Consider the following 23916-nt stretch of genomic DNA (forward strand, 5'->3'; position numbering starts at 1 on the left):
CAGATCTCATGGAAATACAAAAATCATATCTTCTAGGAATAAAATAAAGAAATACAGTGCACAGTCACTCACTGATGTGGAGTATTTGGAATGGGGAGACTTTGTGGTGGCGGAGAGGGGTGATGTGCACGTTGTGTGTGGGGTGGGGGCTGAAGACTGAGAGGAGGGCAGAACAGAGGCCACTCCAGCTGAAATTAGGCATGGGGGAAAAACAAAGAAACCATGAACCTTGTGGTCAGGAGATCTGGTTTTGAAACCCAGCTCTTTTCTACATCAGGGTTAATGATAGGAATAGTAGTGGTGACGGCTCATTGTAAGACGCTGGGTTAGTTACTTCCTTTCTCTGGGTCTCAGTTTCCCCCTTTGCAAAATGCAGGGGCTAGAGTAGGAGAATCCTTAAGTTTCCTTCTCACTTTAATAACTGACTCCAGTGACTCTAGGAATGCCTTTTGGAATTCATAGCTAGTTGCTAAAATTTTTAATCGTCCCTAGGCAAAAGGCACTGAAAGAAAGCTTTCCTTGCTTAATCTGGGTTTGCATTGGGAAGGTCTCCTAACAGAAGTACTACAATATGTTGGAAGAATACTGTCAAGCTCCCAGGGCATCAGTGTGAAATGTTTGCTTGTATATTCTGAGGGCGTTTTTTTCATTGCTATTCAAGTATGTGCATTAACCTTGAAGCAGTCTCCTTTCTTGACACATTCTCATGTCACCTGCAATGTTCTAAGAAATCCTGTCTCACTTCTCTAACTTTCAGGCTTTACATTCTTGTGCAATTCATCAAGAGTGTCTGAATGTTTGACTTCTATGCTGGTTAAACAGAAATCCTTCATTTTTTTTTTCTTTTTGCTTCTGGGATAAGGTATATGTGCAGTCATAGTTCTGTAGGTTTAGAACTGGAAGGAAAGCTATCTCATCCAATCCCCTATTTTATAGATGACAAAACTGAGACCCAGAGTCTTTACCAAATTCATATAAATAATTTAGGAGCAAGAGTTGGGATTTGAATCCAGATCATAGTTAACTTCAGATCCGTGGAAAGTGAGGGTATATTATACAAGAATGGAAATGTTCAAAATGGTAGTCTCTACCTGAATGTTGAAGATATAGCTCAAACTGTGTGGATTGATGAATATTTTGGCAAAGTAGTAACAAGCACAGCAATTGCAGATATTACTAGAGAACTTAAAGGTTTGCAAAGAGTTTATCTACATTATTTCACTTAAATGTCACAACCTAGAGGACATTAAGTCTAATCCCTTTTTGCAGCTGAGGCAGCTGAGGTACAGAGAAGTTAAGATATTCACCCAGGTTCACAGAGCTAGTAAATATCAGGCAGTATTTAAACTCAGGTCTTCCTCATTCTAGCACTCTTTCCATTGGGCCACCTAGCTGCCTCTAAGAATCAGCCCCACTCTGATCTTGCCTGGGTTGGATATTATGCTAAGCTCTGAGACTCCAAAGTCTTAGATTGGTGTCATTATTAGAATTCTCAGCCTTTTAAAGAATTTGCCTACTAGTCTTTTTCCCCTTTTCTTCTAGGTGCAGAGGTACTAATTTCTAGTGAAGGCTCTTGGAAGACACTTTCTAGATAGAACTGTGAATATTTTCCCTTGGGCTTTAGGAATAAGTGTCCCTTACTGCCAGTTACTACCTGCGTGACTTGGCTAGTCTCAACCTCCCTGGCCCTCAGTAACCTGTTCTATAAAAGGATGGTTGATTGTTGTCCTTCCATACTCAAAGAGGACCAAAATGACATCATGTTGATGGGGTCAGTGTACAGGGTGTCTGATTATGGCTGTGCAGACCAACGTGAGCTCAGAAGATTCTACCACAGGTCAGTTACAAATAGCCCATAAGAACATTTGAGTGGAATTGCCTCTAAAACCAAGGCCCATTCCAGTTCTACATCTATGATCCTTTGATTCTTAATCAGCCTTCCTAATCCTAGACACCTTGACTGTCAACAAAGCCTGAGACTCCAGTAGTTTTCTTGGCTACAATAATCCACAATTGGTTCATTGAGCTTGCTGTCCACCAAAACCTCCACATATTTTTCAAGCAAATATATCTGGTCAAGCCAATCCTATCTTGTACTTGTAAAGTTGATCTTTTGAACTCAAGTGTAAGACTTGAACTTTGAACTCAAGTGTAAATCCTTTTCAGATTTTGGCTTAGTTTCGGCCCAATGTTTCTCTGTGTCCATCTGGATTCCCCTAACTTGTTGATACATGAGATATAATACTGCACTGTCAGAATTGAGGCAGACTAGCCCATGACTCTGTGAGGAAGTCCTTGGTGACATCAGAAAGTAAAGTTCTGTGAAATAAGGAACTGGATGATAAATTAGAGGATTGAGCAAAGATATGGATCTCTTTGAATAATCCATTCTTCCCTCAAGTTTTGGAATAGCTTAGAAATGGGGCTGGAATTTAGAAGTTTCAGTTGAAAGATGATGATGATGATGATGATGATGATGATGATAAAGTAGCTTAAGGAATGGTTTATTGAAAAAACAAACAAACCAAAAAACTGAGCCAGGGAATTGGGGGACCAGATATTTATTAGAGCATTGGAATCCATAGATGGTTTTATAGTAGTTCATGCCAGTCTTCCCATTTTTTTCTGAGTTCTTCATATTCCTCAAGAAAGTCATTTTCAAAAAAACAAAAGTAAAATTAGGAACTGGCTACTTTTAAAGCATGTGAAGTCTAGAAATATTGCTTCCCCTTTCCCTTACTTTTTCCAGTTGCTCTGGACTATAACCACTGTATCACATCCTTCAGAGTACATATCCTATATAGAAGTATTCATCACACCTTGCTTTCCTTATCTGGCTGCTTTTTAGTCATTAAAACGAACCAATACCACTTTGGGCACTAACTTTTTAAATTGACTCTTATGGTCACTTTTGACTCACCAATTCAATGTCCTTTCATCAAAGTCACTTCTCCAAGCAGAGCTTGCCAAATATTCAGTCCTTGAGTCTTGAATACTGCTTGCTTGTTGCAGAATCAAGCCCGACATTTAACTGAGATGGAGTACGACAAGTTTGATGATTTTTGTCTTAGGTTAATGGAAGGCTTTAAGTACATTGAACCCTCCCAAGCAGAAATTCAAGACATTTTCATCTCGGATACACAGAGTTTGTAGCCACATTCATTCACCCAGTTAATGGTTATTTCATCTTGTCAAGCCCTTGGTTACAATGAATTGCAATGAGCAAAATAGTATGTACAGAAAAGGTGACTTTAAATACATTTTTGAAGTAAGTCTTTATATGCATAGTAACTATGGCTCTGTTTTTAGTGAGGCTTAAATGGTAGTGCTTTGTCTTCAATTTAATCTAATTCAAATACATTTCATTCCACCAGCATTTATTAAGCAACTTTCCTCCACTAGGGGATGTATGAGGTGCTGGGATACAGAGACAAATACAAAGAGAGAGATGAAATAGTCCTTGCCCTCAAGGAGATTAAGTTCTACTAGAGGAATTTATATTTACTTTGTAGACTTTAAATTGCTATATAAATATCATTAGTTGTTATTCTTTCCTACTCACTAAATTCTTCTCTGATAGGTTTTATCTCAACTTTGGTACCGAAGAAGTAGAAAATCCTGAGCGGTAAGTACCAATATATATATACACATACATACGTGTATATATATATATATATATATATATATATATATATATATATATATATATATATGTGTGTATATATTTACTTTTGTTTTAAAACATTTGTTAGAGCTAGCATGCCAGCTTAGAGCACAGACAATTCTGTGTGCTGTTTGTCTCTCTACCCTTCCACTCCCCAAAATAAATGAGATCTACTTGAATTCTGCCTAAGAGATTTGTTATTTTTGGAATTAAGTAACTTCATTGTGTATTCTACTTTCCTGACTGGTTCTAGAAGTAGAAAATCCAAGTGGACAGAGGCCCATCTTATGTAGCTAAACATTTGACCAATGGCTCCTGTGTGTACAATATCATGTTTATTTGTGGATTCCCCTACCACCAAAGTAACCTAGTATGCAAGTAGAGTTCCTGTAGATAGTGGTTTTAATTATTCAGAGTCTTTATGGAAAATCTTTTTCAGGGACTGGGGTCATTATAATGAGTAATTTGTATATAAGAACATAGAACTCCCTCCTCTCCCACTTCATAATGGGGTTTTCTATGTATACAAAGATAATGCATATGTATATGTGTGTATGTGTGTATATATGTTGTATGTATGTGTGTATGTGTGTATATATGTTGTATGTATGTGTGTATGTGGGTGTATACACTTACAATCATATTCAACCTATTTCCACATTAGTCATGTTGTGGAATAAGAATCAGAACAAAAGGGAAAAACCATGAGAAAGAAAAACAAAAACAAAAAAAAAGAGAGAAAACAATATGCTTTGATCTGCATTCTGCATAGTCATCAAATTAATAACTAGTTAAGTACAAATGGGAGGTAACTTCAGAGGGAAGACACTAGCAGAGGACAGGAAGTGACCATTAAAGGCCTTTTGAAGAAAGTGGGATTTGAGCTGAATCTTGAAGAAAGTCAGAGAAACCAGGAGGCTTTGATGAGGAGGAAGAACATTCTAGGCATAGAAGACAACCAGTGAAAAGAGACGGGATATCTTCTGCTAGGAACACCGAAAAAGTAAATGTCACTGGATTGTAGAATATATGGAGAGGAATGAAGTATAAGAAAATTGGCAAGGTAGGAAGGAGCCAAATTGCAAAGGCCTTTAATAGCCAAAAAAACAAGTTTTTATATTTGGTCCTGGAGGTAAGAGGGAAGGAGCTCCTGGAGTTGACTGAGTAGGGGAATGATATGGTCGGTCTTGTGCTTTTGGCCAGCTGATTGGAGAATAAAATGAAGTGGAGATGGACCCGAGGCAGGGAGATGGATCAGAAGGCTATTACAATAGTGTAGGTGTAAAGTAATGAGGGCCCATACCGGGATGGAAGCTGTGTGAGTTGAGAAGAGGCAAGGAGGTGACATGTGTGAGAAATGTTATGCAATTCGAGACAAAAAGACTCGGCAACAAATGAATGTGGGGAGTGAGTGGGAGCCACGTGCTGAGGATGATGACAATTTCGGGAGCCTGGGTGACTGGAAGAGGGCTGGGCCTTCAAAAGCAACAGGAAAGTTTGAAAGAGGGAAGGATTTGTTTGGACATGTTGAGTTTAAGCTTCATCTAATGGGAATCTTTTAGAGCGTTGTTGAGATTTTACATTGTTAGCTAGATCATAATTAGATGATAGTCACCTTGTCAGACTGCATCTGGAATACTATATTCAGTTTGGACTGTGCTGCACACTGATCGGTTGGAGAAACAGGACATGTTTAGCTGAGAGATGAGAAGCCTTAGGGGTCATAAGAAAGCTATGTCTAGGTTTCTGAAGGGTTGTCAACTGGAAAAAAGGATTAGACGGTCTGCTTGGCTTTGTAAAGCAGAATCAGAATCAATTAGTGGGATGATAATAATAACTCACATTTCTGATAGGATTTTATGATTTGCTAAACACTTTCTTAAAATAACCGTGTGAGGTAAGTAACGAGGTATTATTAACCCCTTCCGCCTCCATTTTACAATTGAGACAGCTGAAACTCAGATTAAGTGACAGACCTGGGATCGCACAGTAAATAGCAAAGGTCGGAACCAAATCTGGTAGCAGGTGGTAGGTGACAAGAAAGAGGATTGTGGATAAAGCATTGCGCCTGGAATCAGGAAGACTTGGGTTCAAATATGGCCTCAGAGATTTATTAGTTGTGTGACTCTGCACGAGTCACTAAGCCTCTGCCTACCTCAGTTTTCCTTAAATCTAAAATGGGACTAAAATCCATCCCTAAAATGCCCTTACCTTCCAGGGTTGTAATAAGGATCAAATGAGACATTTGTAAAAGTTCTTATAACATTCCTTCCCTATCTCCCAAGTCCAGTATTCTCTCTATTATACTATGGTGCTCAATGGAAATTGAAGACAGCCAGATTTAGGTTCAATAAAAAGAACTTCCTAACAGCTAAGGCTATCCCCACCCCACCCCCCCAAAAAAAAAGGAAAAGAAAAGAAACTTCCTTGGGCAGTATTAGGGTTGCTTTCACTAGAAGTCTTTGAGTAAAGGTTGGGTGAACACTTTTTGGTCATTTTGTTGAGTAGATCCTTGTTCAAATATTTGTTGGACTAGGTGCCTCCTGAGGTCTTATCCATATCTGAAATTCAGTGAAAAGCTGAATCAAAAACTTGAGTGCCTATGGTTTCTCCATCCAAATTAGGCAAATTATGTAATTTTGGCACGTTGCATTATCAGACAGTAAAGAAATTTGGCAAAGGACAGTTTGCCAATGTTTTCAAACAACTCAGTCTGTAGCACTTGGTTTATACTAAAAATTTTACATGGTCTAAACTAACTTTCATTCAGATCAATTGATTTTTGAAGACCAAGGCATAGTGCCTAGAGAGTTGATGAAAGGACATGGCTTACTTCATAGTTTAATAGATCTGCTGCTTTGAATGGGATAGAGAAGAACTCTTCATCTTTTGGCAATATCACTAACTTCCCTTCCTCTTCAGTATCTCTGGGAAGTGGCAAACTACTTTTTAAAATTTTAAAACAAACCTTTTAACCCATCACTCCACTTGAAATTCACGTAGATCAGTCAGCTGGTCATTCCTTAGAGGCCTAGATTATCATTCGTGTACTAGTTTTAGTGATAACATAGTTAAGGGATTGCTTTTAAATGATTCATTTAAACTATTTCAACTAATCATTTTTTAAAATATTAGAAGTACAAAACACCAATATATCTTATCTTGTAGCTATATTGTTGTTGTTGTTGTTATTATTATTATTATTATTATTATTAATTTTTCAAAGACATGACTTAAAAAATACAATATATAATGTGGGGAAACAAATGGAAACATTTTTTCCTGTATTGCCCTCACTCCAGTGATCCATTAATAATACCTGATATTATATAGCATTTTACAGATACAAAGTACCTTTTACACATAATCTGATTTGGTCCCCACAACCAATCTGATGAAATAGGTAGCATAAATATTCTTATCTACATTTTACAGAGGAAGAAACAGAGGCTTTGAGTTATGGTGCTTACCCAGAGTTATACTAAATAATAGAGCCAGAAATCTTTGGTCTTTTTCCAGTGGTATGCTTAAGATTGAGGTACAACCACTCAGTTAGTTTTTGATTGTAGACACACAAACCTCTGGCTCCTTAGATGCATTCTTGTATTTATTGTATATTCTTGTATGTATTATATTCATTGTTCAAATTATTGTATGTATCCAATTCATGAGAACAATTCAACCAGAAGACTTGGATAATGCTATCAATTCCACATTGACTGAACTGACTTCCATTTAGATCTATATAGATTTGAAATATGTGGCATGGTGTTACCTTGAATGAAGTAAATGTGTGAGTGGGCTGATAGATGATTTAAGGGTATGGTAGAAAAGACAGATTCACCTACCGCCTTTGGTAAGAAGCATTGTAACGTGCTGTAAGGTTGTAGAAACAACTAAATTTTGAAAGTGCCAAGTGCTGATTTGGAGTGTGAAAGGACTATAAGGGAGTAGTTAATTCTTTGAAAGTCCTTGTGTCCTAGGAACAGTTAGTTTGAATGATATGATGTATGTAAAGTGTTTTGCTAATCTTAAAGTGCTATGAAAATGTATTATTATTATTAAAATTATTATTATTGTCTTCTGCTAGTGTAGGTGTGTACAGAATGGTCTAGATTCAGTTAATGATACTTTGTGATGGAACATATCAAAAAGATCATCTTCCCAGCCCCTTGCTCCATTATTTTATAGATGAATCAACTGAGTCCTAGAAAAGTGAAATAATTCTCCCAAACTAACACTGGTAGTAGATAGAAAGGCCAAAATTTTAGCCCAGGTCTGCTGGCTATAACCAGTGTTCTTTCCATTATAATACTCTATTTCTTCAGTTCAGTACTTCAAGGATTGATAATTTTGTCTGTGTTTGTATTCCTTCTACCAACAGAGAGCAGATGCATTTTGAGAATTGTTTTGATGAAAAATTCACCACCTCTGAGTCCAAAGTGTTTAAACTTAGCAAGACTAGTCCTCAGACAAGAAATAGTTCATCACCTATCATGGATGCGAAGTCTGTCTAGATGAGTAGATTAGTTAGATGTTATTCTCTTTGAATATTCTTTGAAAAATCAGGATAACGCCATGCTACTACGCGGCCATGAAGTAAGATTTAATGGGTCATTTTTCTCATTGTGGTTAGAGTACCTGTTTCACCCAGAACAGTACTTCCCATGACCCAGGATAACCAAATACTAGAGAGGCATTGGGACAATGGTAACTAAGGAGCAAGTCTGTCATTACTTCTATAGCAAAGTGGATAATCTGAACAATACCGTTTTCCAAACTCTCTTCTCCTAATAAATTCTTGGGTTCTTTAAGCTTTTCAAAATAATGGAATTTTTTTTAACCTATATTGGCATAAATTATTTTTCAAACTTCCAGTGCTAATGATAATTCCTATTCTTTCCCTCCCACCTTTTTATGATTGTTTTTATAGTTATGGTCACTAAAAAAACCCCAAAACCTTAAAAAGTTAACTTTTTTTCCATGCAGAAATCCTTGAGTAGTAGAATTGCACTCAGCTTTCCTTATAAATATTTAAAAAAATTTGTATATTATGCAAAAGGCATATGGACTTCTTATAAATTGATTTCTATACTTAACCCCAATTGCCTATAGATAAATAAATAAATGAATGAATGAATGAATGAATAAATAGATTTCTATCCTTTTAAGATTGTACATTGTCCAAGATAGCAGGAACCTACATGTGATAAATACAATTGGGTATTGTGGTGAACTGTACTTGACTCAGGCTGGTTCTCTAGTAGCTTAGTTCCAATATTGGAACAAAATGTGACACTCATAGGTCATTCAACATTCAACAAAAAGAGATTCATTTAGTCATAGCATAGAAAAGATACTCATCCTTGGTAGATATGGTAGTCTTTCATTCCATATGGAAAGGCACTTGGTAATCAGAGTTGTGTGTAGTACCTTGGGACAGCCAACAAATTTTAAGGGGCCTGACTCCCTCGAATTGGCAAGCGTCTTTGTCCCTTTAGAGAACTAGGGAGCCACATGAAAAGTATGTTTCTACAGCTTGGTGGATTGAATTTTGATCCCCTGGGCCAATTAAGGCTTAGGGATAGCTTTATTGGCTTTTAGAGAAAAAACCAAAACCAAAAACTAATATTAGATTGCAGGATGACAAAGATCTGGGCTATCACAATTACTAAAAAAACTCAAAAACTCAAAAAACCCCAGTGTCAACCAACCTTTCTCAGGTGGTTTTAATCATTCCAAGGGAATTTAAGGGTGTTTAAAAGAAGGTCAAATAACATCAGCAAATAAAAATTTTAGCACAACCTTTCCAAAATCTCATGTCAGCATAGATTTAGATCTGGAAGGAACCTTAAAGGTCATCTAGTGCAATCACCTCATTTTGCAGATAAGGAAATCGAGACACCAAGAGGTTAAATGATTTGCCCAAGGTCACAGAGATAGAAAGTGATAGAGCTGGGATTCAAACTCAGGTTCTCTGACTCTAAATTCAGTGCTTCTAATAAACAATTTCACATTTGTGCTGTGCTTCCAGATTTACAAAGGACTTTTTCTTCCAGTAGCCCTTTTGAGGTAATCATACTGTTAGAGGCAGGTCTGATGTCTGTATCTATTAGTTCAGGCTGAAGGTTGGAGTGAAATGAAACCGTCAATAGGTTACTGAAAATTAATGAAAAGAAATATACTTAGCTTTAACAGAGAAAGGATATACAGTAGCACTAAGGTCTGGCAGATATGGCCCCTCTCATCTCCATATGGAAATACCTCATCTTGAGATTTATGTCATCTTTGATATCCACAAAATCTGAAGGACACAGACTCCATGTGGAGACCTTTTTTTTTTCTTTTTCTTTCACAGACCTTTTATGCCCCCAGGTGACCACAAAGGCATTTGGTTTTCTTTTTTAGTGTTGACATTGTTGTTGTCATTGTGTAGGTAGATATTTTTTTTGTTTTAGCTTTTTTCACTTGTATGAGTTCATATAACTCTTCCCATAAATCCCTAAATTCCTCATTTCTGCCATGTTTTACACAATAACATTCCATTTATTCATGTACCATATCATATATATATATGTATATGTATATGTGTATATGTGTGTGTGTGTATATATGTATATATATATATATATATATATATATATATATACATTTTCCCTAACATTCACCAATACAATTTTTTTTTCTTCTTTCCTATCACACACAGTGCTGCTATGAATATTGTGTTACATATTGGATTTTTATTCCTATCTTTGACCTCCTTGGGGTATATACCCAGTAGTGGGATCATTGAGTCATCTATAAAATTTTTATGAGAATAATTAACATTCAGCAAGATTGCTTTTAAAGTTCTAGGGGTTGACACAATTAGTACAATGTCACTTATGACTAGGAGCATTTGGAGAACCTTACCACCAGTAGGTTCTATTATATGGAATTTTAAAAATAGGTATCATTTTAAGACATTGCTCACCTTAATGAAATCTCTTTAGTTGAATCAATTACTTTGTACTGAGGCTTTCTTAAATCTTTGAATAGATGATTGTGTGTCAAGTATATTTCTCAGAAAAGAAGTAGAAACATGTATTTTCCAGTTAAATTGTTGAATACTGATGACTCCAAACCAATTTAACAAATCATTCTATCCCAACTGATTTGCACTAGATAAACTATTAACGGTTAGGTAGAGTGGGACATTTGCACTTGCAGTAAATTAAGATTTGACATTTCGTCAGATAACCTTGAATTACCTTCAATAACTTCCATTGGAATTGAATATTTAGGGGCATTGATTAGAGATGTTAGTGCAGGCTTTCAAATGTGAAATCTCTGGGATTTGAGGGACAGGGAAATAAACTGGCCAAGGCAATATTGAAGGAGGGGCTTATCTGGTACCTCTTCACTTTTACATTCTATTCATCAAACATTTGCTTCATGCCTACTGTATACCGGGCAATTTTTGAGGTACTTCCCATATAGAAGATGCAGGATCCATGGCTTCATAGAGGTTTCAGTCTAGTTTTAACAAGTAAAAGAGATAGAAATTATATCAATACATTATTTTAAGCATATACTATCTTGTTCAATTACATAAAAAAGATCTTAAATAGCAATATTTGATTGAATAATAAAAATTAATATTGTACAGCAAGTTCAATTTTGTGCCAGACACGGCAAAGACAAACAGGAAAGAACCACTACCCTCAAGGAGCTAGACTAGGGAAACATAACATACACGTTGGTAAATGTACATAGAATAGGTACCAAAGAAGTACATCATAATTTGGGGGATAACAAAAGAGCACAAGAAATTAAGGAGATCAGGAAAAGCCTCATGTAGGCTGTGCATTGAGGGAAGCTAGGGATGCCGCAAGGAAGACTTGGGAAGAGTGTGCATCGTAAACATGGTGGACGGCTTGTTCAAAGACATTGAGGAAGGGGCTAGAATGATGTCTGTGGAAAAGAGAAAGTAGGGCAGATGGTCTGAATATAGTGTGTGAGGGGAAGCAATGGGGAAGTAAATCTAGAAATGTAGGATAGAGCCAGTCTGTAAGGAATTTTAAATGCCGAATAAATGAGCTGGCATTTTATCCTAGGAAAATAGGTAATAGGAAGTCACCGAAGGTTAGTGAGTAAGGCAGTTGTGTGGTCGGACTGGAACCTTAATAATATCAGTTTTGTAGTAGTGTGGAAGGTGGATTGGAAAAGGTAGATAGAGATAGAGATTGGAGTTGAGGAGGGCTGTTAGGAAGTCATTGCAATAGTCCACATTAAGGAGTGATGAAGGCCTGAGTTACAGAGGGAAGGAGCAATGCTGTGGAAACAGTGATGGTGTAATCATTGAAATCTGGTTTATTTAAAACATTAGGTATATTTGCATCTATAAAAGGTAGTGTGGCACAGTGTATGAAATTCTGGGAATGGAATCAGGGGAGACTTGCCCTTAACTCCACTGTCCTTAACAGGTTGATGGAGGGAGTTCCTCATATTGAGAAAATCATAGTACATTCATGAATATTTAGATTTATTTCTTTTTTGTTGACTTTTATAGTCATAAGTGAAACTTTGCTATCATAGTTGTATTTGCAAATTCAAAATATAAATATGGAGAAACTGTACAAGAAACTTAATGAACAGTGAAATCATCTTAATTTTTCTTAGACTGTATTATACAACAACAGGCATCCAAGGTCTCATTTTTTTTCTTTTCTAGGTCTTACATTTATTTTGATATTTATTTAATGTGCTGTGAACTTCAGAGAATCATAATTTATTTAGAAAAACTCCCTCTTTAAAAAGTATACGCTGTGCTTTTGGAAATATTTGAGGTTTTCTGTCTAGAACAAATGGCAGAGGTGTCTGAATCTAGTCCAAATGTATAATTTGCAACATTTTGTAAGGAGATACAGGTCCAAATTACTTTTGGGAACTAGGGAGAGGAATGATGATTCCTTCTTCATTGTGACTTGCTGAGGCAAATGTGTTTCACAATGAGTCACAATTGTGCATTTTCAGGTATGCTGCAACATGCAGCTGGCCCCAGGGTGGAATGACTCAACACCTTTAAATGTCCTCCTCCACCTCCTTGGTGGGGATAAAATGATCTTGATGGAAGTCTTGAGAATTAGGATAGATGTATGAAAATGGTAACTATGGTGGTGATGGGGGAGGGGAGTGGGTTCAAAATATACAGGAAATACAACTGGGATTTACACTTAGGAATAGGATATTTCATTCATAATTGCAAGGTTTGTTTCATAATTAGAAATTAAAAAATGACAAGTCCCCAAATGACACTGGTGTTCTTTGTACCTCCAAGGTAACTTCACTCTAATCAAAGTCTCTTACATTAAATTATACTAAAGTAAAGAAGAAGGGAAGAGAAATAAGCATTTATTAAGCACCTACTATGTGCACCCACAGGCATCTGCATAAGTGATGATGAAGGCCTGAACTACAGAGATGGCTCTGTGAATAGAGGGAAGGAGATGGATATGAGAGATGTTGTAAAAACATTGATTAGTATAAGAATTAAATAGTCGGCATTTGCATCTATTAAAGGAAGTGTGGCAAAATATAGGAAATTTTTTTTTCGCATTTTACAAATATTATCTCATTTATCCTCACAACAACCTGGCAAAGTAAGTGCTAATATTATTCCCATCTTATAGGTGGGAAAACTGAGGCAGATAGAGGTTAAGTGACTTGCCCAGAGTAACACAGATAGGAAGCATCTGAGGCTGGGTTTAAACTCAGGTCTTCCAGGCACCAGGCCAGTGCTTTATCCACTGCACCACCTAACTGCCTCCAATGCTGGGTCTTCTTCTATGGACAAAACATAATAAAAACCTCTTGAAGGGTGTATATCAATGAATATAATCAATTAATCAGCAAGTGAGCTTAATAATCCCTACTCCCAAGGAGTACACATTCCAATGGGAGAGACGACAAGGATATATACAAATAGAGATAGTGTGAATGGAAGGAGAGTATATACAAACTAGTTAAATACAAGATAGTTTAAGAGGGAGAGCCCTAATAGGAGAGGGGATCAGGAAAGGCTTTATGGAGATAATTTTTTGAGCTGTGTCTTGAAAGAACTGAGGGATTCTGGGAGGTAAAGCTGAGGAGAATCTTATGGGCATGGGGGATGACCAGTGCAAAGGTTTGGAAAGAGGAGACAGGGTGCCATGTGTGAGGAATGGAGAGGGCACTTTGGCTAGATTGCAGAGTGCAGGAGGGATAGTAATGTCCAATGAGGCTGAGAAGATAAGTTGAGGCCCAGGTGGTAAAAGGGTTTAAAAGCTAAACTGAGGAGCTTCATTTTGTTCTAGAAGCAATAGGAAGACCCTGGAATTTATTGAGTAGGGGAATGGCATGGTCAGATCTGCACTTAAAAAAAGTGGTAGCAATGTATATAATAGACTGGAGAGGGGAGAAACTTAAAGCAGGGAGACCAATTAGGACAATTATATAAAGGTTAATGGAGTCAAAGTCATTTCCTGACTAGCTATTAAAGATCACCTCGAATTTATTGGAAGCTTGTGAAGGAATAGCCACCATATTCTGGGCAAATTCTTGATTGAGTTATTATATTTTGGATTCCTAAAGGGTCAGCCCTGAGTCTTCTAAGTATATAATATGCTGCATCAACAATGGAATTCCCTCTGTGGACCTGGGTTCAAAGACCAGCTTTGTCATTTACTGCTTAGGTCACCATGGGCAAAAAACCCTTTACTTCTTTCTGTAGGCACAAGATTCCTTGTTTGTAAAATAAGAGGGTTTGGGCTAGATGACTTTCCAACTCTGAAGCCATGATCTTATATTCTGTAATTGTCACTCATACAGCATTACTTGGAGGTTTTTTTTTGTTAGTTTTATTTGGATCTGTTATTTAATTAATGTTGGGAATTCCTTGTGAGGAAATGACTTGTATTAATGAAGAATGGCAACTGTTTTGTAACTTACAAAAATCTTAGAAAGTTGCTTTGTGAACAGCGATGTTAAGTGAATAGCCCATGATCAAACAGCCAGTATGCATCATAAGGGATAGAACACAAATCCAGGTGTTCCTCATTCAGAGGTTCTCACTGTACTCTGCCTCACTGATGTTAAAGCACCAGACTTTTGGTTTCAGGAATAAATGAAAGCTAGGGTAATATTTTTGAGAAATAAATGCAAGGCTAACATATGGTACCTGAAGGCAATCTCAAGAAACACCTGTGCTTAAAAAGCAAATAAACCACCGAAGAAACCCAAGTCCCCTAAACTCTTTCTATAAATAGGGGTTCTTAACCTGGACTTCTCAGCTCCGCCCCATCAGGGACTGTCCAATGGGTGAAGTTCAGGAACTCTATGACCTCAGGATGGGAAAAAATGCATCTTTATTTCCACTAATCTCTACTTGAAATTGAGCATTTCCTTCAGTTATTTAAAAACATTCTGAGAAGGGGTCCATGGGCTTTACCAGCTCCAAAGGGGTCCAGGATGGAAAAAAAACCTCTTCTCTGTAAGATGCCATGATTAGCAAATTATCCACGTATTTATTCTTTTTTTTTTTTTAAATTTGAGCCCTTTTTTTTCCCCTCCAAATATTCTGACTTTGGGTTATAAAGTAGGTTTGGTGCATAAGACGCCATCTATCATTGTTTAAGAAGTTACACAGTGCAAACAACATATCATTGAGATGTATAGTGTTTGTAAACTTGCTCTGCAATTGATAAATCACGTCTGAGGCCTCTGGAATGCCCACAAATGAATTGCTTTGTGATGACCTTGGGGTCTGAGATCAGTCAGTTTGTCTATTAGACTTTTCCAGTGTTCTTCTCACTTCATTTATTCCTTCTGTTCTAAAAAGCTAGCAAATAGTGGACTGGCGGCAAGTTCCTAAGGTTTGATATCATTAGTCATTTTAAAAGAGCCAAGGTAGCCACATGCTCTGAATAATGGACTTTAATATCAGGTTTAAATAATCTCAGTGTCATGTTTAATTAATACTTTGCCTGGCACCAATTTATGTTAATTAGGGCCTGAAAGTCACCACACCTTGTCTCAATGAAATCTGAAAAGAAAAAAACAACAATAACTTGGTTTTAAGATGTCCAAAGGGCCACTGGGATTGCTAATAACTGGAAAGGGAGGACAACCAAGTAGGTTAAGTTGATTGGAACTTTCGGTAGCTTCAGCAGAGCTACAACTAAGACTTCTGGCAACTGGAGCAGCAGTGGGAAGAGTAGAGGTTAAGTGGGAAGGGAGACTTAAGGAATGAGGTAGACTGCATATAGAAGTCATGGCACTTGAGAGAGTTGGGGAGCTTTAGAGTTCCTGTTGTTTGGACTTGGGATAGGCTGGGGAGAAGAAGGTTATGAGCCAGGCACAACCCATGGGAGAGTAGGGTGAGTGAAGTAGAAGTCTGGAGATGCTAATGACAAAGCTCTAGTCAGGACGGGGCAAATTGTAAAGGGGAAGCTGAGTGATAGTGGCATAAGATGGGGTGGAAAGTGACAATGAAGAAGAAAGAGTATGCCAACTCCTCCTAGTGGCCCTCTGTATCAGGAGGCTTGGGGAGGGGGAAGCAGTCAGTCTTAGAGAGGGGGCTAAGAGATGAATGAATGAATGAATGAATGAATGAATGAAAGAAAGATTAAGCACTTATTTGCAAAGCTGACTGCTGAGGATATGAAGAGAAAAGTAGACCAGTCTCTGCTCTCAAGGAACTCACATTCTATTGGGGGAGACAATTCATAAGGAAGGCTTCAGCTCTAAGTAGATGGGAAGATCCCATGGTCCTTAGGATGCAGTGACAAGAGATATTGATAATACCTCTTTGTTTTTTTGAGGCAATTGGGGTTCAGTGACTTGCTCAGGGTCATACAGCTAGTGTCAAGTGTCTGGTCTGAGGTCGGCTTTGAAGTCCTGGTCCTCTTGACTTCAGGGCCAGTGCTGTATCCACTGCACCACCTAGTTGCCCCTATACCTCTTCTTTGACATCATTATTTGATGTCATTCTTCCCAGGGATCTTAGGTTCAAGTCTGAGACTGTCCCCATCAAGGTCTGAGGAGAGGTGGCTAAGGTGATGGTAAGTAGTTTGACTCACCTGGCACATGCTGCCTCTTATCTCCGCCCTAAGTTAACCTTGTTGTTTTGGCTCGGCTGGCTTTCCTGTCCTGTTGGTTGGCAGTTAGTGGGTTTGGCTCTTTCTCTAGAGGATTTGCTTCCCTAGATCATAGTAGAGAGGGCTGGGCTGGAAGCAGGAATGGTGGTATGGTTGCTTATAACAGCCTTTTCTCCTGTTAGTGTTAGTTGGTCAGAAGTTGTTGCTGGTGGTGATGAGAAAGATAGGCTCCCTGTACACAATGATTTCTCTCCTCACCAATGGCTGTGGGGCCTGGGCTGAAAGAAAGTCTGGTGGTTTAGGGTGGGGGGAGCAGGCTCTTAGGTTCAGCACCCTGGACTGTCCTTATCGAGGTCTGAAGAGAGATGGTCATCAAGGTGGCAGTGGTGGTCTGTCTAGGTACCAGGTGCCTTCTGCCTTCCCCTCAGGGTGCCTTGCTGCTTCAGCTAGACTGGCTTTATCTGTTCTTCTGTTGTGCTTTCTGGAAATCTCCTTTTATCCTAGATATCCTCCTATGACATTTCTTGTACCTTTCTGGTGCTCATGGAAACCTAGCAATCTCTTGAACACACCAACAGCTCTTGGCACCCTTTCAAAGGCTGGCTGCTCTTAATCTTATACCCCAAACACAGAGGGCAGGAGGAGGGAGTTGGCTTACTCTTTCCTTAATGTCACTTTCTGACCCTCCCTCTCTCACCATGTCTCAACAGTTGCCTCTCTTTTAAACTTCTGGCCATAGTGTGATCTGTGGATCTCCAGATCAATTTCCCTTTTCCCTACAGGTTCAGTACCTGGCTCACATCTGTATGGAGTATTTTTAGGTGAAGGCTGCATTTCAGGGAACAGCAGAGGACAGAATGTGAGAGGAAGAAATGTACAATAACATTAGAGGGGAGTTCTAGAGAGCGCAATTTAAAAAAAAAAAGGATTGAAGGAGAAGATATGGACTGAGGAGGGTTGGGACCAAATCTACTGTGGAGGAATGGGGAATGACTGCTTATGTCAACCAAGCCTATCTCTTGCTCTATACTGTACTAATTCTAGGTAAGTTACACATGCGGCATGGATTTTCAGGGTGGGCAATAGTTTGGAAACAACCTGAGATTGCTGCAAGGGAGGCCTGTAAAAGAATTTAGAGTTGATACCCGTAACTCTTCTAGGGAAAAGTATCCCCCCATACATTAGTCCCTATCTCCCAGTCTCCCCACACTAGTTTCAGCTCTGTATTTCCCCTTCGATTCCTAGTTTTGATACACTATAACCTGCAGTTAAGTGAAAACAGTCGTTTTGCCTCTAAATTACTTTTGTGTTTGGGATCACCATAGTACTTGACACATAGTAACCACTTAATAAGTGTTTTTCATCCATTGATTCATACTTAGAGGAACATATAAAATTTTCACCCCAGTTTAAAAAAAAATCACCAAAATCACATAAGTGTGTAGTGAACAATTGAGAAACCATTAAGGAACCATGAGATTTCTCTTCTTCTGCCTTGCTTATGTTAGGTGATGGTATTAAAAAAAAACCAAACCAAACCAAACCAAAACCAAAACAAAAAACAACAACAGAAAACTGGAAGATGACAAATCTGCTTTAGAATCCCAACAGGCTGAATAGGTACCAACTTATATTACAGTCAAGTATTTATTACCAATGCACAAATTATTCTCAGTTTGTCTAATCTGTGCCTATTAAAAAAAAAATCCCAGGGTGACATCATACTATCCAGAAAGTTTAATATTTTCACTTTTCACAGAAATTTAAGCATTTCAATTTCAAGAAAAGTCTGCTTCAGTGAACCTCATACTTAAAACTTCAGATTGGTCAAACATAAATTAAGATGGATTTTATGTACATCATCAGTTGATGTGGGTTGCCATTCTGACTCTATTAACTAGTTTTGTTACATTGGACAGTCAATCTGTGTGGGCATTTAATCAGTCAATTAACAAACGTGTATGAAGTGCCTACTATATGTCAGGCACCATTGTGGGTTCCAGAAATACCAATAAAATCGAAACATTCTCCATTCCTAGAAGATTGCATTCTACTGCCACCCTGGGCAGAAGAGAAATGGCAGTACAGCTATGTTCGCAGATAAATAAACACAAAAAATGGGTACTAGTAAATACAAAGCGGGGTGTGTGTGTGTGTGTGTGTGTGTGTGTGTGTGTGTGTGTTTCCCCTTTAAAGAGATACTAATAACTGGGAGAATCAGAAAATTTCCCTTAATAGAGATGAAACTTGTTAGGAGGCAGAGGTAAGGAAGGAAAACTTTGTAGGCACAGGGAATATCTTATTCAAAGACCTATGTGTGGGAAATGAAATATTATTTATAAGGAATAGCAAATAAGCCAGTGTGGCTGGAGCATAGAGTACACTAAGGAGAGTAGTGTGTGATAAAAATTAAAAATATATGCTGAAACCAGACTGGGAGGAGCTTTTAACGCCAAGCAGAAGAGCTTTATTTTACCCTCAAGCCAAAAAAGAAGCTGCTGAAGCTTCTAGAGGGAAGGAGTGACATCTTCACTCTTGCATCTCAGAACTATCAATTTTGTCGCTGGGTAGAGAATAAGTTAGAGGGGGTTAAGAATAGGTGTGGAGAGACCAGTTAGGAGGCTGTTGAAACAGAAGGGTTGTGGTGTGAATGGAGGGAGGGGGACTGATTGGAAAGATATTGAGGCAGCAAGTAGACAAGGCTTAACTGCTGATTGGATGGGAGAGATGAGGGAGAAGGAAGAGTGGAGGTTAACTCCTAGGTTGTAAATGTGACCTTGGAAGGTATCTGGAAACTAGGAAGAGGTTTATGGGTAAAGATAAAAAATTCAGGTTTGATCGTGTTGAATTTGAGCATCTATTGGGCTTACAGTTGGAGATGTCTAGTGGAGACCAGGATGAGAGTAAGAAGAGATATGATCTAGCTATATAAATTTGGGGATCATCAGCATAGATATCATAGTTGAATATATGTGAGCTGATGAGATCTCTGAGAGACAGTAAAGGATAGTGAAGGAAAAAAAAGAGTCCAGGGCACAACATTGGGATCCAGCAATGTATAAAGGGTAAGACAATGCTCCTGCAAAGGATACTGAGGTGGATCAGAAGGCAAAAAGAGAGCCATAACAGAGCCGTGCCAGATGTTGTAAAGGGGACAAGAAGAATGAAGAGGGAGAAAAAATGAATCGCATTTATCAGCAAAGAGGTTATTAGTGACTTTCCAAAATGTCTTCTTCAGAGAGCTGATCTTCCTTGTTTGCAAGGAGGTGGGAGGAGTATGAGAGAGGAAGAGATGTGCTGAAAAGAGAAATTTGTAGAGTGCAGAATAGAAAGGAAAGGGGAAAATGAGATAGGGGAGGGATATAGCTCTAACAGACGGGTCTGAGGGAGCTGGGAGTGATGAAGGCTTGCAAGGGGAACTTCTGCCTGGCAGCCTCTGACTGAAATACAAAGTAGGGCACTTCACTCCTGCCCTAAGTTTCACCATTTGTAAAATGAGGGGGCTGGAATTGATTGATCTTTGAGGCTCCTTTCCAGCTCTAAATCTATGATCTCATGATTAATTTTTAGAAGATTGCCGCAGAACCATAGAGCTGGAGATCAACTAGTCAAACCCTTCATTTTCTGAGGAAAGAAACAAGACCCAGAGAAGGAAAGTGATTTCCCCGAGGTCACACAGCAATTTAGTACCAAAGACAGAGAGTTCCCAGGCTGCTGACTCTCAGGCCAGCTCTCTTTGCGTGAATGACACCGTGAGGGTGGCGTGGATTCTCAGCTATGCAATTGTACCAGGAAAGAGCAATTAATTTGAAGTTGCAATATCTAAACCCTCCTTTTAAAATGTCTTCTGAAGAGACCCAGATTTCCTTGACTATGAGGAGTTGGGAGGAATATGAGAGAGGAAGAGATCTAATGTAAGAGAAGTTTGTTAGCAAGAGCATGGGATTTGGGGATTGAAGGGGGGGGCTTGTAAAGAACACAATGATAAAGGGAGAAGACGGGGAGATGGGGGAGGGGTGCAGCTCAAACTGGGCAGCCAGGTGTCACAGTGGAAAGAGTTCTGGGTCTGCAGTCAGGAAGACTCTGTGACTCTGTGAATTAAAATCTGGCTTCAGACACTTACTAGTTGTGTGACTCTGGGCAAGTCATTTAATGCCTTTTGCCTCAGTTTCTTCATCTGTAAAATGAACTGGAGAAAGAAATGGCAAACCACTCCAACTCTGCTAAGAAACCCCAAATGGGGTCACGAAGAGTAAAACACTACGGGAAAATGACTGAAACAAATAGCTCAAACGAGCTGATTCCCACATTTACCTCAGTTTGCCAGGGTGATAAGTCAGGCTCAAAGGTGCCTTGAAGTATATAATCAAGGCATAAAAAAACCCCACTGTAATCAAGCTTTTCTTGGATAACTGAGAGTTAACTGTAGTGCCATCTACATATCTGCTTTTCTCCTAATGAAGCACAAAAGTGTCCTTTTCAGAGAGTGAGAGAATAATGCTATAGGTGGGAACAGTGTACCACCAAGAGGCAAAGGATTCGATCCAAGGTCACAGGAGAAAGGCCTCTGTCTGTAGGATGCAAGGTCACCCCAGCTACTCTTCCTTGCCTGTGTTCAGACTTAGAGTTTCTGCCTAATGGAACATGTGGTTGATGTACCTTGGGATCAGAATTCCTCTTGCATTTCTCAGCTTCCCATATGCATAAAAAATACATTTGGCTCAAAGACAGTTTGTTCATGTAAGGCCGAAATGTCAAACAAGTGGTGCAGAAATTATAGGATTATATTATAATATTTTATCATATGGTAATCAAAAAGGACAGGTATTAATCCTTCAAATGCTTTCCAGAAGCTATTTGGCTTGAAAAAAGAATTTAGGTTTTCAGCTAGATATAAAGCATAGTTTGAAGATAATGCTTTTGAATATTCTACTTAATTTTAGGTTTTCTTTTCTTCAAATTTCAGTTTCAGTTTTATTGAAGTTTTTATTCTAGGTTCTCTGCTCCTAACATACACTTTATGGACAGTGACAATGTCTCTTTCACGGCAAATCTTCAAATCCAGCTCTTTTAAAAAATACTTTAAGAGGCAAAGCAATTGGAAAGCAATGAATGTGATAAGAGGCTGCTGATGACAAAGCATTTACCAAGCGCCAGGCACTGTCCTATGTACTGGGGATACAAGCAAGCAACATAGTTGCTGTCCCCAGGAAGCTTACATTCTAAGAGAAGGAGACAGCACATAAATGGAAGCTAGAGAGAAATAGGAGGTGAGTAATGGAGGGTAGTGGGAGTCATGGTTTAGAAATGTGTAGAAAATGGTGTGAAGGCATGGTCTAGGGTAAGATAAAATGAAAACTAAGGGAGAATCTACATTCTGCTGGGAAGGAGATGAAATTGTTTAGACATGTATTTTTTTAGACTGAAAAAAAGAGAAAGAAATGTATTTTTTTCCTAAACTCAGAAAACAAAAAAACCAAAAACAGATAACAAACTGATAATAACTTCCTTGAATCAATTTTGATTTGATCTGCCACCATCTAAATTTATTTACCTTGTTGCTGTAGTAAATATGAGTGGTGTGAATAGTTTAGGAAGTAGGGTGGAGTGGCTGTCCCAGGGCATTTCCTAGGAGGACAAACTTAGGGGACAATTAGAGGGTTTGGATCAGAGTTGGCAGACTCACCTCCTCACCTGTTGAGAAATTACCTTTCACCACCTAAAAGTAGACAGTAAAACACTCAGATTCTCTTTCCTTCTCTCTTATCTCTCCCTCTCAGTCTTTGTTCTGGAGATCTGTCACCCTCTCCCATAATCCTCATAGTTCATTTTTGCCTTGGGGGGATTGAGAAGTGAGAGTCACTCTCATACTCTTCCAGGGGTCCTGGATTAGAAGAATGAAGGCTATCCTCCTGTGCCTGATGTATGAATACACCCAGAGTATGAGCTCTTCTGAATGTCTTTACCCTACTGAGGGAGCCTAGGCTAACTCCTAGTCATTCATTTAAACTTAGTTTTGATTGAGGCTATAGGATCAGTGCCCAGTGTTTTTCATTATTATCAGAGAAAACATGTTTCTAGGCATATCTGCAGTGAGCGCAATCAGGATCTGAAATGGTTTCCCATTTTTAGCAGCCATCTTGGATTTATGACGCATTTGACTATTCTGGTAATTCTGGAATTCTGGGAAATTCTGAATTGTTGTCAACACATGTTCCAAAGTAATTTCTAATATAAATAACCAAGATAAACCCAAAGGGAGTTGAGCAAAGTTTTCTATCAGTGCTATTTCTAATTGTAGAGAAAAGTCCCTCTTAATGACAGGAGCAGTGTGCTAAGAAACAAGAAATCAGGATTTTATTCTCCACTCAATCACTAACTAACTGTTTGATCCTAGATACTTAATGACTTACACAACTACTCAACCTTCCTATGCCTCATTCTATAAGATTAAGCATCAGACTTGGAGTCGGAAAGACCTGAGTTCAAATCCAGCCCCAGGTGGATGACCTTGGACAAGTCACTTAAGTTTGCTCATCTGTAATATAAGGCTAATAATAGCACCCACTTACCCATTTGGGGGACCAAATGTGATCACAGGACTTAAAATAATGTCTTACATATGGTAGATGCTTTACTAACTATTTTTTGGTTGATTGATTAATTGATTGACATACGTAAAATGCTTTGCTAACCTTATGTCATTACACAAAATGCTATTATCTATTATTATAATTTCATTGGTTTAAGAAATTGCCAGTGAGTAACTTCCTCTAGTAATGCAATTCAGAGTGATTTATAGTCTTAAAAAGTTGCCGAAAGGCACAGAGAGGTTAAGAGTGATTAGTCCAGATTCACACAGTCAGTAAATAAGATTTGAACCTAGGCATTCTGTGCGCCAAGGCCCACAGCTCTCTATCCACTTGTATATCTGTAAATGGAGCTAATGCTTTTGTTTGGTCATCACAACATAACAGAATAATTTGTAAGGACTCAGAAGCGATCTAGTCCAGCCCATTCCTGAAGAAGTATCCAGTCAGAAACACTTCCAAACAAGTGGTCATCCCGTTTTTTGCTTGAGGACCTCAGATAATAGGGAACCCACTAGGTGCCCCAGCAGCCTTCTCTGGGGTATGA

At 38.5% G+C, this 23916-nt stretch overlaps 1 protein-coding gene across 1 annotated transcript in view; it reads left to right on the plus strand.

Annotated features, from left to right (window-relative positions):
* SLC7A11 (solute carrier family 7 member 11) overlaps nt 1–23916 on the plus strand; it is a 112421-nt gene that overhangs the window by 35075 nt on the left and 53430 nt on the right. Inside the window, exon 7 of the mRNA XM_020967502.2 lies at nt 3581–3625. Within this exon, the coding sequence (XP_020823161.1) occupies nt 3581–3625 (45 nt within the window). The remainder of the gene's footprint in view (nt 1–3580; nt 3626–23916) is intronic.

The sequence above is a fragment of the Phascolarctos cinereus genome, unplaced genomic scaffold (assembly GCF_003287225.1).
Source record: "Phascolarctos cinereus isolate Bilbo 61053 unplaced genomic scaffold, phaCin_HiC Scaffold_9;HRSCAF=440, whole genome shotgun sequence".
Classification (NCBI taxonomy): domain Eukaryota; kingdom Metazoa; phylum Chordata; class Mammalia; order Diprotodontia; family Phascolarctidae; genus Phascolarctos; species Phascolarctos cinereus.